The sequence below is a fragment of the Mobula birostris genome, chromosome 3, assembly GCF_030028105.1.
Source record: "Mobula birostris isolate sMobBir1 chromosome 3, sMobBir1.hap1, whole genome shotgun sequence".
NCBI lineage: Eukaryota > Metazoa > Chordata > Chondrichthyes > Myliobatiformes > Myliobatidae > Mobula > Mobula birostris.
In genome coordinates, this window is record NC_092372.1 from 19,655,209 (window position 1) to 19,672,799 (window position 17,591).

The window sequence follows — 17,591 nt, forward strand, 5'->3', positions numbered from 1 at the left end:
GGGAGGACTTAATTGAAACCTTTTGAGTGTTGAAAGGCCTAGACAGAGTAGATGTGGAAAGGATGTTTCCCATGGTGCAGGAGTCCAGGACAACAGAACACAGCTCAGGATGGGGGGCGGGGGGGCATCCATTTAAAACAGAGATGCGAAGAAATTTCTTTAGCCAGAGAGTGGTGAGTTTGTGGAATTTGTTACCACAGGCAGCTGTGGAGGCCAGGTTGTTGGGTGTATTTAAGGCAGAGCTTGATTGATTGGAAACTGCATTGGAGGTTACGGTGAGAAGGCCGGGGAGTGGGGCTAGGAGGGGAAAGAAAGGATCAGCCATGATTTAATGGTGGAGCAGACTCAATGGGCCAAATGGCCTAATTCTGCTCATATGTCTTGTGGTCTTATGGAACCTACTGGTTAGTAGGTTAATTGCTCATTGTAAATTGTCTTGTGATTAGGCTGGTATTAAATGGATGGGTTGCTGGGTGGAGTGGCTTGTTGGGCTGGAAGGGCCTGTTCTCTGCTGTATCTCTAAATAATTTTTTAAAGCATTTTTCAAGCTAGTCATAAAATGTTTCATGGTGACTGGATACAGTATATATTCCATTAATTACGGATATTGTTAAGACGAAGGGAAAGAAATAAAGCTTGTATGTAGATTGATATAATTTGGGTAGTTATAGACTTGTGGAGATATTGGCCAACAAATAGTTCTCAAGAATGAAATCCATGCATAACCCTTCAAAAGACTACAACCTCCGGCTGAAAATCAGAAAAGTACACATGCTGGAAATCTGAGATTATAAGCAGAAAACAACTAATGTTACATGTCTTTGATTTTTTTTCCTCCTTTTTTAATGCTGCATATCTTGAGGGTTTCAGCATTTTGTGTTTTCATTCCAACCACTGATTTGTAAGGCACGATGCCTTCCTCTCTGTGTTGAGTTGTCCTTGTCTTTTGAAAGCTGACTGTGCCATTCTGACTTTGCAATTAAAGACACTGGGTCAGAAAGTTGTGAAGTCTCTGGAGTAGAACTTAAAACAAAAAGTCTGGTGGTGTACTGAGAGTGTACAGTGTTGCTGTAAAGTGCAAAGGAGATTATTTGGTACAAGTTGCAAAAGGTGCTGATGGATGCATCATGTTTTATTATTTTCCAAGTACACTAGGGGAAAAGAAAAAAAACTGGCATGTGCTTAGACTTAATAGCCTGTTTTTAAACAGCAATGTTCTATGAATATTCCAGTATATACCATTTAATTTGTAAAACATGTTTTGTAGCATATGATTGAGTGGAACCTTTCCTCTGTATTTAATCATATTTTCAGTTTAAAATACAACGAAAGGTGGAGAAAAACAATTATGTCATGGTTAATTGCTAACTCTCTCCACAGAATCTGGTTTAATATCAGATACGATGGTGAGACTGCCTTTCACATCTGTGCTAGAGAAAATGTGTGCATACCTTTGGAGTTGTGCATACTGAATGTCAAACGTGGTTGACTGAGAGCATCTTTGGTTGCTGTTTCTCTTCAGGAGCTGATTGTGTGTTATAGTGCTGTTCATCTGCTATTGGTAATTTCTCTATTAGTTAGTTTTTCTTTTAAAAAGAATTGCAAAACACATTTCTGGCTCCCTGAAGATGGAAAGTTAATTGAACTAGATCTGAAATTAGGGTAACACACACAAAATGATGGTGGAACACAGCAGGCCAGGCAGCATCTATAAGAAGAAGTACAGTTGACGTTTCGGGTCCTGACGAAGGGTTTTGACCTGAAACATCGACTGTACTTCTTCCTATAGGTGCTGCCTGGCCTGCTGCGTTGCACCAGCATTTTGTGTGTGTTGCTTGAATTTCCAGCATCTGCAGATTTTCTCGTGTTTGTGTTTGAAATTAGGGTGTTAAGTCCAAGTAAAAAAAATATGGAAGCATGGCTTCATCATAGATAAGGAGAATACATTAAAATATGACTGTAAACTTGCAATGGCTGACATTCACAAATTCCAGACATTATTTACAAGTATTATAAAGCACAGGTATCCGACAGGAAAGCATTCTAACCAAAGCAGTCAAGAGAAGTTGAAATTGGTACTAGATCAAAAAAAGACTATTAACTCAGCTTTAAAACTGTCAGCCTGAGGACACGGTAGCATAGTGGTTAGCATAATGCTATTACAGCACCAACAACTAGGAGTCAATTCCCGCCACTGACTGTAAGGAGCTTGTATGTTTTCCCTGTGACAATGTGGATTTCCTTGAGGTGCTCCAGGAGCTGATTGTGTGTTGTAGTGCTGTTCAACTGCTATTGGTAATTTCTCCAATTATTAATTACATAATCTTTTCAAAAGAATTTGTCAGGACTCTGATTTGGAAAAAGCAAATGCTATGAGCTAATAAAGCTGGAAGAGTTAGTCTAAGGAGTCATATTAGATTAGATTGGTAATAAGTATTTTCTTAATTTTCTTAGTTTTTAATTCAGAATACCCAATCATGAAAAATTATACGAAGCAGCAACCGATTTTCTTTCATTACTTGATTGTCTTGTTTAATGTAGTAAACATCATAATTGAATATTTATGCTTAAATTTTGCTAGTAAATTAAACTTGCACAACTTATTTTGGTCAAACAATAAGCAATGGTTGTAATACTGGCTACTTGTGGGAATATTTCAGTTGCTTGAACACTGGTTTGAGAAGAGTTATAAAATTATCAGCATTGAAATGTTTGTTGAATTGTGATGGATAGCAGAGCAATTTTCCAGCAAACTTAGTGCAGCAGCCTTCATTAGAAATGTACATTGATAATCCTGCACAAATGTAAATGTGGAGCAAAGGTATTGGATTACTGCAACAAAAGTTTAAAACTGAAAGATCTGGCATCAGTAAATATGCAGTGAAAGTGAGTAATATTCACCTGTTATAATTTGGTTATAAGCTAATTGGTTACATGCTATAAAATTGTTGGATAATGTGTGGTATTACTCTTTGGAGGAGCAAATTTGTCGTCTTTGGTCCTGGAATTGGAAAATTGAGTTAATGAAGGCAGTGTGACAGTGGTTGAATGACTGGTTGATAAGCAATTGAAGAGCACTGAAGCAATAAAGATTATGTGGATGTTTGCTCAACTTTGGGCATGCTATGTTTGTGCTGGAATGTATGGTGATATTTGTGGGTTTCCCCCCAGCACATTTGGGTATGTTGGTTGTTAACACAAATGATGCATTTCACTGGTATGTTTCAATGTACATTTGATAAATCTGCATTTGTTCATCGGGTTCTTGTAGAAAGAGGTTAAAACCATAATTTGCAAATGGCATTTGTCCACAATGATGTCGATATCACATTAGTTGATCTAGTTTACACAGTATATGGACAGATGTGATTGCACCATCTTTGACAACAAATTTACCTGAATAGGGGAACTTGTCTTACATCTTGTGAATTTTCAGCTTTGTGATGTTATTCATCTTTGTGATGTATCTGTTCAACCCCCCCCCCGCATATCATGTACTGTATGTAGTGACAAATTTAGTTTCCTTGTGGATTGATGTCATTGAGCTATAGTAATTTAAATTGTAATTCTATGCATCTGGGCTAAAATGTAGTTTAATACAACAGGCCTTTTAACAAAACTTTTCACGAAAGTCATTAACCAATTTCCCCCGGGATCAATAAAGCATGACTATGACATGTTGAATCAAATTTATATAATTCATTCCAGGGTGGCCAAAAGAATAAATTAGACTAACTTTGCATGTTCACAATCGTAATATAGAAGTGTGTTTGTGTTGGAGCTATGTTTAAAAACTTATTTATTCTAAACTTTCCATGACCTTGGATTAAGAGAAATTGGACCTTGCTTCTCCAGCTTGGTTACAAGTTTGTGTTGTATTTTTAAGTGTTAAGAGTGCTTCATCAATTTACTAGAACTGAGCTCAGGACTTTGGATAATCACAAAAAGTTTCAGGGCAGGCGGGGGGGGGGGTGGGCATCATGAGGAACCATTACAGTGTTAACATTTTGGAACAATTCTAAGTTATCTTGCTTATGTCTAATTTCATTATAGTTTGGTATTATTTTGACCCGACTGGTGGTGTAGTGGCATCAGCGTCCGACTTCAGGGCGAAAGGTCCCAGGTTCAAATCCAGCCAGCCGGCTCCCCTATTTTTAAACAGTGAAGCTACGCTTCCATCTTACAGGAACAGAAATACTTTTGGAGTGCTAATCCTTAGTGATTGGTGTAAGGAACAGTATTTGCTTGGAGCTGTTTGTGTTTTAAAATTTATAAAGTAAAATGAGCTTGTTTCAGCATGAGTCATGGAACTAGGCATACTGTTGTAATAGACTGGTATCCCACTCAATGATATTGGTTCCCTGTATTTATTCAAATTCTAAACTTGTATCCATTTTTCTCACTTAATGCAATTGACTTTGCCTCTATCATTTCAAACTACTGTTCTCAGTTGTCTTACTGATATAACATTTTCTAAATTCACATTGGCACACTGTTTATGTTACTATTAGGTGCATTTGTTCTGGATTTTCCAACGTGAGCAAAGAATTTCATATGAAACTTGCCATTACACTAGAAATAATTTTGTGTATGGAGATGCAAGGGACTACATAAAGTCACGTTATTTTCTTTATTTCATAAACTAAATGTTATAATCAGACTGTCATATATTAATGAATATTCACTGGACTTGAGGTGGAGCATATTAATGAATTTTGGGTATTTAAGATGAATTTGCTATTATATTCCAGTAATGTCTACACTTTGATACAAGGTACTCAATGTTTCTGAATTGATTTGGCTTAAGTTAGTTGGCAAACATGGGTTCACATGAACTGAGCATGTAGCTTAAACATTTGCATATCTTCATTTTGATCAGTTTTGCTGTACTGGTTTCATATGAAATTCTTCACTCACGTGAGTGAATCCAGAGCAATAGGATGTAATGTAGCTCAAGTTAGAGGTCAGGCACAGAAGACAAAAGAAAGCCTGCTACTTCACCCTCCCTCCCCCTCATCTTAATACTGGCTGTTTTCCCCCTCTGCTCTGCCCCGATATAAGACCTCAACTCGAAACATCAATATTCCCTTTCATCCCACAGTTTTTGCTTGACCTGTTGAGTTTCTCCACAGTTTGTTTGTTTTTGCTCCAGATTCCAGCATCTACAATTTCTTGTGTCTTCCTGAGGCAATTTATTTTGCTGGAATGGAGAAGTGTCTACGTATGGTTGAAATTATCCTAGTACTGCATATGAGAATTCAATATGCAAGTTAGTTTTTCTAGTGGATGACATGGTGAATGAACCCATGTATGCTACGTCACTTTTTTCTCTCATTTTGCACTAATTTAATTTTTAAATATATTGATTGTAATTCATGTTTTTATTATGTATTGCACTGTACTGCTTCTCCAAAACAACAAATTTTACGACTTTTGCCATTGATACTAAACCTGATTCTGCTGTGAAAGAATTGGCCCTGAGTTATTAGCTGAAAATTTTCATTTGTTTCCAACTCATTTAATTCTTCATTGATAGCCATTGAGTAAGGTTATATTTCCACAAGTTAGAAAGGAAACAAAAGTCAAGAAATTTATTGGAGTAATTTTTGAGGCACATGCAGGGTGAAACATATTGAGGTCCTGATGTGGTTGTGAAAGTCTTGGCTAATTTAAAATTGGTGGGCCGCTGTCTTCCTTTGGTGATTGAAAGAGCAGGAAATGCAGCCAGATGATAGCTGCTTATTGACAGCCGACAGCCTATTTTTAAGGAAGGTGCAATATTCATGAGGTGAGTTGAAAGTGAGTTTTTGAAGGTTATGTGAGTTTGTCTTTTTAAAGATTCAAAGTACATTTATTAAAGTATGTATGCAGTATTCAACTCTGAGTTTCATCTTCCCACAGACAGCCACAAAACAAAGAAATATAATGGAACCCGTTCAAAGAAAATATCAAACACCTAATGCGCAAAAGAAAAAAAGGCGTAAATAGTAAAAAATGAGTGAAAAACACAGAATAAAAAAACATTAAACCATAGTCATGGATGCAGTCTAGGAATGTTCAGTTCAGATATGACTACAGAGGAACTTGTAGAACAAAGGCACCTTTCCTTCCGGTGGTTGCCCGGTGAAATGCATTAGCAGCTGATGTAATTCAGTAAATCACTGTCACCAGCATACTTAACAAGATCTAGTGACAGTGGTTTATTATTGTCACATGTACCGTGATAGTTTTGCATACAGTTCATACAAATCAAATCATTCCACTGTGCACTGAAGTAGGACAAGGTAAAACAATAACAATGCAGAATAAAGTGTAAAAGCTACAGAGAAAGAAAGTGCTGCGCAGGTAAACAGTAAAGTATAAGGCCTATTGGGATTGCCAGGAAATGGTCCTCTTCACTTTAGACAATTTACTTCAGTTCCGACATGATAATTTCTTACTCCATGCAAATGTTTCTTCCTCAGTTGGAGCAAGATATTTCATACCACCTCAATCTCTCACTGCTTCTTATAGCAGCCTTCCATTTTGACCAGATTTGTTTCATATTCCCCTCAATGTGTGCTCGGCTATTCAGATCTTCAATATTTTTTGTTTGGCTAAATCGTTATTCATTTTAGACTTCTTGAAGGAGAAGCTTACTAAAAGTGGAACGTAGAATAGTTCCTTTCACTTTCCAAAGATATGCAGGTTAGTATTTAATTGGTCACAGGGATGTAATTGCGCAGCACGGGTTCATTGGGCTAGAAGGGCTTGTTACTCTAAATAAAATGTTAACATAAGAGTATCAAGGTGCTGGTAAGGAAAGTAAAAGTACAATGTGAGAGTAGGCTGGCTTGAAGCTCATTTAAGAGCTTCTCTAGATATGTAGAATGGGTAAGATTAACAAAAGTTAATGTGAGTTCCCTACAGACCTAGGCTGGTAAAGTTACATTAAAGAATAAGGACGCTGCATAAAAATCAAATATTTTGTTCCTTTGATGTATAGAAGGACACAGAACTACCTGAAATGGTAGGGTGTGTGTAGAGATAAATGTGTATGCATATATATCCATCCCTCTGTACATCAAAGGAACAAAATATTTGATGCCATTTTGTCGGCTACATGGGGTTGGTCTATTTTCCAAGCCTACACCAGTGTCACTCCCCTACTTTTCCTTCGCTACATCAGTAACTGCATTGCTGCTGCTTCTTGCACCCATGCTGAGCTTGTTGGCTTCCTCATCTTTGCCTCCAACTTCCACCCTGCGCTCAAATTTACCTGGTCCATTTCCAACACCTCCCTCCCCTTTCTCAATCTCTCTATCTCTGTCTCTGGAGACAGCTTGCCCACTGTCTATTACAAACCCACAGCTACCTGGACTATACCTCTTCCCACACTGTTACTTGTAAAAATGCCAACCCTTTCTCTCAATTCCTCCACTGCATCTACTCTCAGGAGGAGGCTTTTCGTTCCAGAACGAATGCAGGAATCACTCCCTACGCAACTTCCTTGTCCATTTGTCCTTCCCCACTGATCTCCCTCCTGGCACTTATCCTTGCAAGCAGAACAAGTGTTGCATCTGCCCCTCCACCACCTCCCTCACTACCATTCAGGGCTCCAAACAGACCTTACAGGTGAGGTGACACTTCACCTGTGAATCTGTTGGGGTCATCTATTGTATCTGGTGCTCCCAATGTGACCTCTTGTATATCGGTGAGACCCAGCGTAGATTAGGAGACTGTTTCGAGCAGCTACACGCCATCTGCCAAAAAAGCGAGATTTCCATTTTAATTCCATTTCTCATTCCCATTTGGACGTGGCACTCCGTGGCTGCCTCTACTGTTGCAATGAAGCCACACTCAGGTTAGAGGAACAGCATCTTGTATTCCATCTAGGTGGCCTCCAATTTCATGTAATGAACATCGATTTCCCAAACTTCTGGTACTCCAACCCCCACCCCTTCTCTATCTCCTTTTCCTCCTCTCACCTATCTCCTTGCCTGCCCATCATCTCTCTGGTGCTCCTCCCCTTTTTTCTTTCTTCTATGGCCTTTTGTCATCCAGTAGACTCTCCCTTTTCCAGCCCTGTATCTCTTTCACCAATCAACTTCTCAGTTCTCTACTTCGCCCCTTCCCCCTCTCGGTTTCACCTATCACCTTGTGTTTCTTCTTCCCCTCCCCCCACCTTCTGACTCTTGACACCTCATCATTTTTTCTCCAGTCCTGCTGAAGAATCTCAGCCCAAAACTTTGAATGTACTGTTTTCCATTAATGCTACCTGGCCTGCTGAGTTCTTCTAGCATTTTATATGTACTGCCATCTGCCAAGTTATTTTAACTGTTCATTTTGCATCTGTCCATTGCTGGCATATTCTAGTAATGAGAGTCAACTTCAGTTATTGGCTATTACCCTTCATACAAATCTCAATGATTCTCTGTACTTTCAACCCATCTGTCTAATTTAAAAGTAGACATCTTTACTGACTGTATATGAATATTAACACACAACCTTTATAAAACACCAATCTACCAACTGCATCTCTAACTTGTGACACAATGCTACATTCCATTGCTCTTTTTTTCAGTAGTCTCTTGTGATTTTTTTTTTATGTAAACAAATGTGTTCTTTTGAAAGAACTTTAATTTTTTTTCCACATTTGTACGTGGTCTATCAGCAGCGTCGACAGAGCTTTACCAAGAGGGATTTCTTGCAGGTCGGCAGCGGTTATATAAAAAGGGAGCTTTGAGAGTGTTAGTCCATTGTACGTGGCCTACCAGCAGCTATAACCGGAGCACCAGTCATGAGTTAAATAGCAGGGAAGGTTCAGGCATAAAAGGGAGTCATTGACGGAGTGATCTGAGGCAGAGTGGTAGGGCTTTGGCTCATTCGGGCTTCGACGATAACGGGTCGAGGCGAGGTGAGGAATAGAAACAGGAAGCATGTCTGTGAGGCCTCCCAGACGGCCACATCTACAGCAGGTGCATCGAGCTGCACTACTTAGGGACCAGGTTAGGGAACTGGAGATGCAGCTTCATCTGGTCAGGGGAAGTGAGGAGGTGATAGAGAGGAGCTATAGGCAAGTAGTCACACCGGGGGCTTGGGAGACAGATAAGTGGGTAACAGTCAGGTGAGGGAAGGGCAAGGGTCAGATACTAGGTACTACCCCTGTGGCTGTCGCCCTTAACAAGTACTGTTGGGGGGGACAGCCTACCTGGGGAAAGCAACAGTGGCTCAGAAGGGTGGGGAAAGGAAGAAGACAGCAGTAATAGGGGACTCTATAGTTAGGGGGTCAGACAGGTGATTCTGTGGACGCAGGAAAGAAATGCCGATGGGTAGTGCCAGGGTCCAGGATATTTCTGATTGCGACAACAATATCTTGAAGTGGGAAGGAGAACAGCCAGAGGTCGTGGTACATATTGGTACCAATGACATAGGTAAGAAAAGGGAGGTCGTCCTGAAAACAGACTACAGGGAGTTAGGAAGGAATTTGAGGAGAAGGATCTCAAAGGTAGTAATCTCGGGATTCCTGCCTGTGCCACGTGACAGTGAGTATAGGAATAGAGGGCGGTGGAGGATAAATGTGTGGCTGAGGGATTGGAGCAGGGGGCAGGGATTCAGATTTCTGTGCAATTGGGACCTCTTCTGGGGCAGGCGTGACCTGTGCAAAAAGGACAGGTTGCACTTGAATCCAAGGGGGGACCAATATCCTGGCAGGGAGGTTTGCTAAGGCTATTGGAGGGAATAAACTAGAATTGCTGGGGGGTGGGAACTGAACTGAAAACACAGAGAAAGGGGCAGTTGGTTCACAGAGAGAAAGCTTGGAGACAGTGTGAGAGGGAGGATAGACAGGTGATAGAGAAGGGATACGCTGAGACCAGTGGTTTGAGATGTGTATTTTAATGCAAGAAGCATCATGAACAAAGCAGATGAGCTTAGAGCATAGATCAGTACTTGGAGCTATAATGATGTGGCCATTACAGAGACTTGGATGGCTCGGGCAGGAGTGGTTACTTCAAGTCCCAGACGTTTGATGTTTCAGAAGGACAGGGAGGGAGGTAAAAGAGGTGGGGGTGCGGCACTGCTGATCAGAGATGGTGTCATGGCTGCAGAAAAGGAGGAAGTAATGGAGGGATTGACTACTGAGTCTCTGGGTGGAAGTTAGAAACAGGAAGGGGTCAGTAACTCTACTGGGTATTTTTTTTATTGACCAGCCAATAGTAACAGGGACATCGAGGAGCAGATAAGGAGACAGACTCTGGAAAAGTGTAATAATAACAGGGTTGTCGTGTGGGCAATTTTAGTTTACTTTATTGTCGCCAAACAATTGATATTAGAACATTCAATCATTACAGCGATATTTGATTCTGCGCTTCACGCTTCCTGGAGTACAAATCGATAGTAAATAGTAAAAATTTAAATTATAAATAATAAATAGAAAATAGAAAAGAGAAAGTAAGGTAGTGCAAAAAACCGAGAGGCAGGTCCGGATATTTGGAGGGTACGGCCCAGATTCGGGTCAGGATCCGTTCAGCAGTCTTATCACAGTTGGAAAGAAGCTGTTCCCAAATCTGGCCGTACAAGATCTTCAAGCTCCTGAGCATTCTCCCAGAGGGAAGAGGGACGAAAAGTGTGTTGTCTGGGTGGGTCGTGTCCTTGGTTATCCTGGCAGCACTGCTCTGACAGCGTGCGGTGTAAAGTGAGTCCAAGGACAGAAGATTGGTTTGTGTGATGTGCTGGGCTGTGTTCACAATCTTCTGCAGCTTCTTCCGGTCTTGGACAGGACAACTTCCATACCAGGTTGTGATGCACCCCAGAAGAATGCTTTTTACAGTGCATCTATAAAAATTAGTGAGGGTTTTGGGGGACAGGCCAAATTTCTTTAGCTTTCTCAGGAAGTAAAGGTGCTGGTGGGCCTTCTTGGCAGTGGACTCTGCTTGGTTGGACCAAGTCAGGTCATTTGTGATATTGACCCGAGGAACTTAAAGCTTTTGACCTGTTCTACTTGCGCACCACCAATGTAAATGGGGTCGTGCGGTCCGCTACTCCTTTTGAAGTCAACAACCAATTCCTTTGTCTTGCTGGCGTTGAGGGATAGGTTATTGTTTTCGCACCATATATTGATTGGCATCTCCCTAGAGCAAGGGGTTTAGATGGGGTGGTGTTTGTTAGGTGTGTTCAGGAAGGTTTTCTGACACAATATATAGATAAGCCTACAAGAGGAGAGGCTGTACTTGATCTGGTATTCGGAAATGAACCTGGTCAAGTGTCAGGTCTTTCAGTGGGAGAGCATTTTGGAGATAGTGATCACAATTCTATCTCCTTTACCATAGCATTGGAGAGGGATAGGAACAGACAAGTTAGGGAAGCATTTAATTGGAGTAAGGGGAAACTTGAAGCTATCAGGCAGGAACTTGGAAGCAAAAATTGGGAAGAGATGTCCTTAGGGAAATGTACGGCAGAAATGCGGCAAATGTGCGGGGATATTTGTGTAGTGTTCTGCATAGATCTGTTCCTTTGAGACAAGGCAAGGATAATAGGGTACAGGAACTGTGGTGTACAAAGACTGTTGAAAATCTAGTCGAAAAGAAAAACTTACAAAAGTTTCAAAAAACTAGGTAATGATAGAGATCTAGAAGATTAAAAGGCTAGCAGGAAGGAGTTTAAGAATGAAATTAAGAAAGCCAGAAGGGGGGCCAGCTGGTGGCGCAACGACATCGGTGCTGGACCCGGGAGTGGAAGTTCCCGGGTTCAAAACTAATCGGGTCTGCTCCCGAGTACGCTTTCCATCCGTGCTAGGTTGAGTGTCGAGATCGCAACTCAACCTCGTACAATAAAGGGAAAATACTGCGAAAATGTCTGTGTGAGGAGTGGCGCACCACTCAGTCAGTCAGTCGCTCTCGCTCTCTCTCTCGCTCTCTCCCCACGTGCCTTGTAAAAACCATGAAAAATGACCTCACGGACAGACGCACGCACGGATGCGCAGGCACACGCCAAAAAAAAGGAAGATCAGAAGGGGCCATGAGAAGGCCTTGGCGGGCAGGATTAAGGAAAACCCCAAGGCCTTCTCCAAGTATGTGAAGAGCAAGAGGATAAGATGTGAGGACCAATCAAGTGTGTATGGAACCGAAGGAGAAAGCAGAGGTACTTAGTGAATACTTTGCTTCAGTATTCACTATGGAAAAGGATTTTGACGATTGTAGGGATGATTTACAGCAGATTGAAAAGCTTGAGCATATAGACATTAAGAAGGAGAATGTGCTGGAGCTTTTGGAAAGCATCAAGTTGGATAAGTCTCAGGGACCAAGCGAGATGTACCTCAGGGTACTGTGGAGGTAAGGGAGGAGATTGCTGAGCCTCTGGCAATGATCTTTGCCTCATCAATGGGGACGGGGTGGGGGGAGAGGGAGTTCCGGAGGATTGGAGGGTTGCAGATATTGTTCCCTTATTCAAGAAAGCCCAGGAAATTGTAGACCAGTGAGTCTTGCTTCAGTGGTTGGTAAGTTGATGGAGAAGATCCTGAGAGGCAGGATTTATGAACATTTGGAGAGGCATTAACATGATTAGGAATAGTCAAGCATGGCTTTGTTAAAGGCAAGCTGTGCCTTATGAGCCTGATTGAATTTTTTGAGGATGTGACTAAACACGGTGATGAAGATAGAGCAGTAGACGTATACGGATTTCAGCAAGGCATTTGATAAGGTACCCCAAGCAAGGCTTGTTGAGAAAGTAAGGAGGCATGAGATCCAAGGGAACATTGCTTTGTGGATCCAGAATTGGCTTGCCCACAGAAGGCAAAGAGTGGTTATAGACGGGCCATATTCTGCATGGAGGTTGGTCACCAGTGGAGTGCATCAGGGATCTGTTCTGGGACCCCTTCTCTTCATGATTTTTAATAAATGACCTGGATGAGGAAGTGGAGGGATGGGTTAGTAAATTTGCTGATCACACAAAGGTTAAGGGTGTTGTGGATGGTGTGGAGGGCTGTCAGAGGTTACAGCGGGACATCAATAGGATGTAAAACTGGCCTGAGAAGTGACAGATGGAGTTCAACCCAGATAAGTGTGAGATGGTTTATTTTGGTAGGTCAAATACGATGGCAGAATATAGTATTAATGGTAAGACTCTTGGCAGTGTGGAGGATTAGAGGGATCTTGGATCCGAGTCCATAGGACACCCAAAGCTGCTGCGCAGGTTGATTCTGTGGTTAAGAAGGCATACGGTACATTGGCCTTCATCAACTGTGGGAATGAGTTTAAGAGCCCAGAGGTAATGTTACAGCTGTATAGGACCCTGGTCAGACTCTGCTTGGAGTACTGTGCTCAATTCTGGTCATTTCACTACAGGAAGGATGTGGAAACTATAGAAAGGGGGCAGGGGAGATTTACAAAGATGTTGCCTCGATTGGGAAGCATGCCTTAGGAGAATAGGTTAAGTGAACTCAGCCTTTTCTCCTTGGAGCAATGGATGATGAAGGGTGACCTGATAGAGGTGTACAAGATGAGGGGCATTGATTGTGTTGATAGTCAGAAGCTTTTTCCCAGGGCTGAAATGGCTAACATGACAGAGTATAGTTTTAAGGTGCTTGGAAGTAGGTACAGAGGAGATGTCAGGGGTAAGTTTTTTTAAGCAGAGAGTGGTGAGTGTGTGTGGAATGGGCTGCCAGTGATGGTGGTGGAGGCGGATGTGTTGGGACCTTTTAAGAGATTCCTGGATAGGTACATGGAGCTTAGAAAAATATTAGGTAACTGAACTAATTTCTAAAGTAAGTATATGTTCAGCATAGCATTGTGGGCCGAGGGGGCCTGTACTGTGCTGTAGTTTTTCTATGTTTTGAAATTTGTAATCTTGGACACGGTAGACTGAAAAGGATATGGAGTAGGTAGATTTAGAAGAAACTCTGATTTGAGGTCTTTGAATAACTGATGAAAGTCAAGCAGAATTATGTTTTTCTTTTAAATGTTGCAGATGTGATGTCATTTAAACAGGTTAAAAATGAAACGACAATTCTGCAATTTTATGGACACCCTGTAACTTTCATTTAAACACTGCTCTTAAACATTTTAAAGAAATGAAAGCTACTCTGATCATTTCCATTAAGCTAGTATGATTAATTCTTACAATATTTATGCTGATGAAAATCATGGACATGAATTATTTTTTTATCGTTTGCAATCCTGACTGAACTGAGGTATAATATTTTGACAGACGTAAGGAGTAAAGAGGTGTATCGTTGAGCATTATCCTTTTTGAAAAGTTATCTCTTGTCAAGTACTGGTGGAGTCTGCACTGCCACAGATTCTGCAGTGCCTTTTGAAGTGAAGCTTAATGTTTTTACTCTAATTATTCAAATTATTTCTAAGACTTAAGGGGGAGAAGTATATATTTTAAAATTTGACATGCACCACTACTTTGATGCCTTGCAGTCTTACAATCACAGTGTCCTTTAAGAGTAGTGATGACTTTGTTTTCTGTCTGTAAGGGAAAATGTTATCTCTATAAGAAAAACTTATTTTAACCAAAAAATTGACCCTGTAAATAAGTTAGCTAATTTTTTACTCTATTCCTTCAACAGTGCAGCCAGGATCAAACACTCCGTAAGAAAAAGAAGCTACCGCTTGTGAAGAAGTCCTTTGTCTGTTACCTCACAGGTCAGCAGATTAAGCTTCGGAATGAGCAGAGCTACCAACAAGCACTGCGTGGCTATGCGGCTCACAGGCTACCTGCCCTCCTGAAGGAGAAAGAGTTCCATTTAGGAACACTGAACAAGGTGTTTGCATCCCAGTGGCTGAACCATCGGCAAGTGGTGTGTGGGACAAAATGTAATACGGTGAGTAGAATATTTTTAAATAACTGCTCAAAGCCCTTGCCTGTTAACTTTTTGGAAATATTTTAATAATTATTTGGGTTATGACTTTAAAATTTGAGATGAAATATTGGAATATATTAAATCCCCTTTTACTTTCAAAAAGATTAAAACTTAACAGTAAATTGGGGTTTCACTATCAAGTGCACCTTGAACTTGTCTTTGGGTGCTCTAAGTGAAATTAAGCATTTCGATCGCGGTGAACGAAGTAAGGACAAGGTGAGTTTGGCTCGTGGAAGCTGATGAAGATGATGTTGAAGAGGTTTTGGCATCCCATGACCAAGAACTGATAGATGAAGAACTGATGCAATTGGAAGAGGAGATGATAACAATCGAAACCGAATGAGTAATGATAAACTATGACTTTAATTTTGAAAGGGTACGTAGGTTTAGGGGATATTTGCAAGATGGGTTGAGTCCTTACAAAGAACTGTATGATAGAAAAATGTGCGAGGCTCAGCTGTCAAGCAAGCCTTCCACAGCAGACGACGAACCTCGACCTTCAACATCGAGGCGGGCAGTCATAGAAGATGAGCTGCCTGCCCTAATGGAACCAGTCGATGATGAGATGACACCCCAGTGTCCCACCACCCCATCCCCCAGGCCGCGGACAGATACCGATTCGCGGAGAATGAAGCAGTAGCCGGGAGGCACACAGCACATCTTTAAGAAAAAAGCCGAAATATACATGCTAATTAATTAGATGCTGCCCGGCACGTAAATGTCGGCCCAGATCAGAGGCGATTGCCGATTGCGTCGCCTCTGATCTGGGCCGACATTTATGTGCCGGGCAGCATCTCATTAATTAGCATGTATATTTCGGCTTTTTTCTTAAAGATGTGCTGTGTGCTTCCTGGCTACCGCTGTACCCCTGCATGCTTTGTGGTTCAGTATCGGTGGGGGCCACTGCACCACCCAAACCTGTGACGACTCAGTCTAACACACCACCATCAGTGTGCTCTGCGCTGTCTTCCTGATTCCGGTAAGAGATACTACACTGTACATGCATTATTTCTATTTTATATCGGCTGTGTATTTTTGTGTGTTATTTGGTATGATTTGGTAGCTTCATAACTTAAAGGTTACTGGAGAGAGTGTTTTTGCCAACAGCGCTTGCGTGAGATTTTCTGCCGAGAGCACCTGCGTGAGATTTTCACTACGGAGAACAGTGCTGGCAATGATTGTGGAAAAGTATTTCTACTTAATATAGGCTGTGTATTTATCATATCATTCCTGCTTTTACTGTATGTTACTGTTATTTTAGGTTTTAAGTGTTATTTGGCATGATTTGGTAGGTTATTTTTGGGTCTGCAAACGCTCACAAAATTTTCCGATATAAATAAACAGTAATTGCTTCTTCGCTTTACGACATTCCGGTTTACGAACCGTTTCATAGGAACGCTCTACCTTCGGATGGCGGGGGAAATGTGTGTGTGTATGTATTTCCCCCCCCCTCCCCCCTCCCCCTCTCTCCCCCCTTTTTCTCCCTCTGTCCCTCTCACTATACCCCTTGTCCATCCTCTGGGTTTTTTCCCCCCTCCCCCTTTTCCTTCTCCCTGGGCCTCCTGTCCCATGATCCTCTCATATTCCTTTTGCCAATCACCTGTCCGGCTCTTGGCTTCATCCCTCCCCCTCCTGTCTTCTCCTATCATTTTGGACCTCCCCCCCACTTTCAAATCTCTTACTAGTTCTTCTTTCAGTTAGTCCTGACGAAGAGTCTCGGCCTGAAACGTCGACTGTCCCTCTTCCTATAGACGCTGCCTGGCCTGCTGCATTCACCAGCAACTTTTATGTGTGTTGCTTCAAATTAGAAATTAGTATTGGAAAGTAGAGTACTTGTGTCAAACTTAAAGTAGTTATAAGTCACCATTTTCTAAATAAATAAATATATTTTTTTTAGAAGTACTTGTTACCCAGGGATGATAGATGACCTCAGATATCTTTGAGATTATCTAAGGGTTTGTGGTACACACAGAAACTTTTCCACCTGGAACAGACCAGTGCACATGGAAATTGTTTGAATTAGTTGAGATCTAAACTGTAAAGTAGTTAATTTTGAGTTAGTTGAGTAGTTATTTAAGTTTAATAGTCAATTTGGAAGGAACTACTTTACTCAAAGGATTAGAATATGGAATTGACAGTCATGTGGAGGAGTGGTGGCCAGTGTTAGTGTATTCAGGGAAAAGTTAGAAAATTCCCAGAGGGTATAGGTATTGTGATAAGATTAGATGAAGGGTAGGAGGAAGCTTATGAGGAACATTATTCTCTTTGTGCCCTATGAATGCTTTATAAGATTGGCATCTTCTGTAAATTCCGGTGTATAAGCAGAGAATTTGGCCCTAAATTTTGGTCCTAAAACTAGGGGGTCGGCTTATACAGAGGGTTCCAACTTTGGAAAAACGAATACTTGGAAGACAGGTTGTACTTATTGGCTGTTTTTGAGTCAAATAGAAAAGAAAATACAAGCGCTTATGAAATCTACACAAAAGAAAAGATCTACAAAACACATTGTTTCTCAATTTACTTGTACACACTGTTGTCATCAAATGTTCAGAGCTTGAAACTCTCACACTCTTCATTATCTGACACTCCGAAAATCGTGTCCCATTCTTCGGCGATGCATGAATTCTTTAAATGGTTTGTTTAAACTCTGGTGGGTGGAGCACGGACGTCAGACCACTGGGAATGACTGCAATGTCTGTATTTTCAGCTTTCAATGCTGCTTTTGTCTCACCTGACAAGTGCTCTT

The 17,591-nt window shown here is 41.3% G+C and overlaps 1 protein-coding gene across 1 annotated transcript in view; it reads left to right on the top strand.

Annotated features, from left to right (window-relative positions):
* The window catches only part of dcaf12 (DDB1 and CUL4 associated factor 12), a 70,772-nt gene that overhangs the window by 11,727 nt on the left and 41,454 nt on the right, over positions 1–17,591 (top strand). The window contains exon 2 of the mRNA XM_072252317.1: positions 14,552–14,806. Coding sequence (XP_072108418.1) covers positions 14,552–14,806 — 255 coding nt within the window. The remainder of the gene's footprint in view (positions 1–14,551; positions 14,807–17,591) is intronic.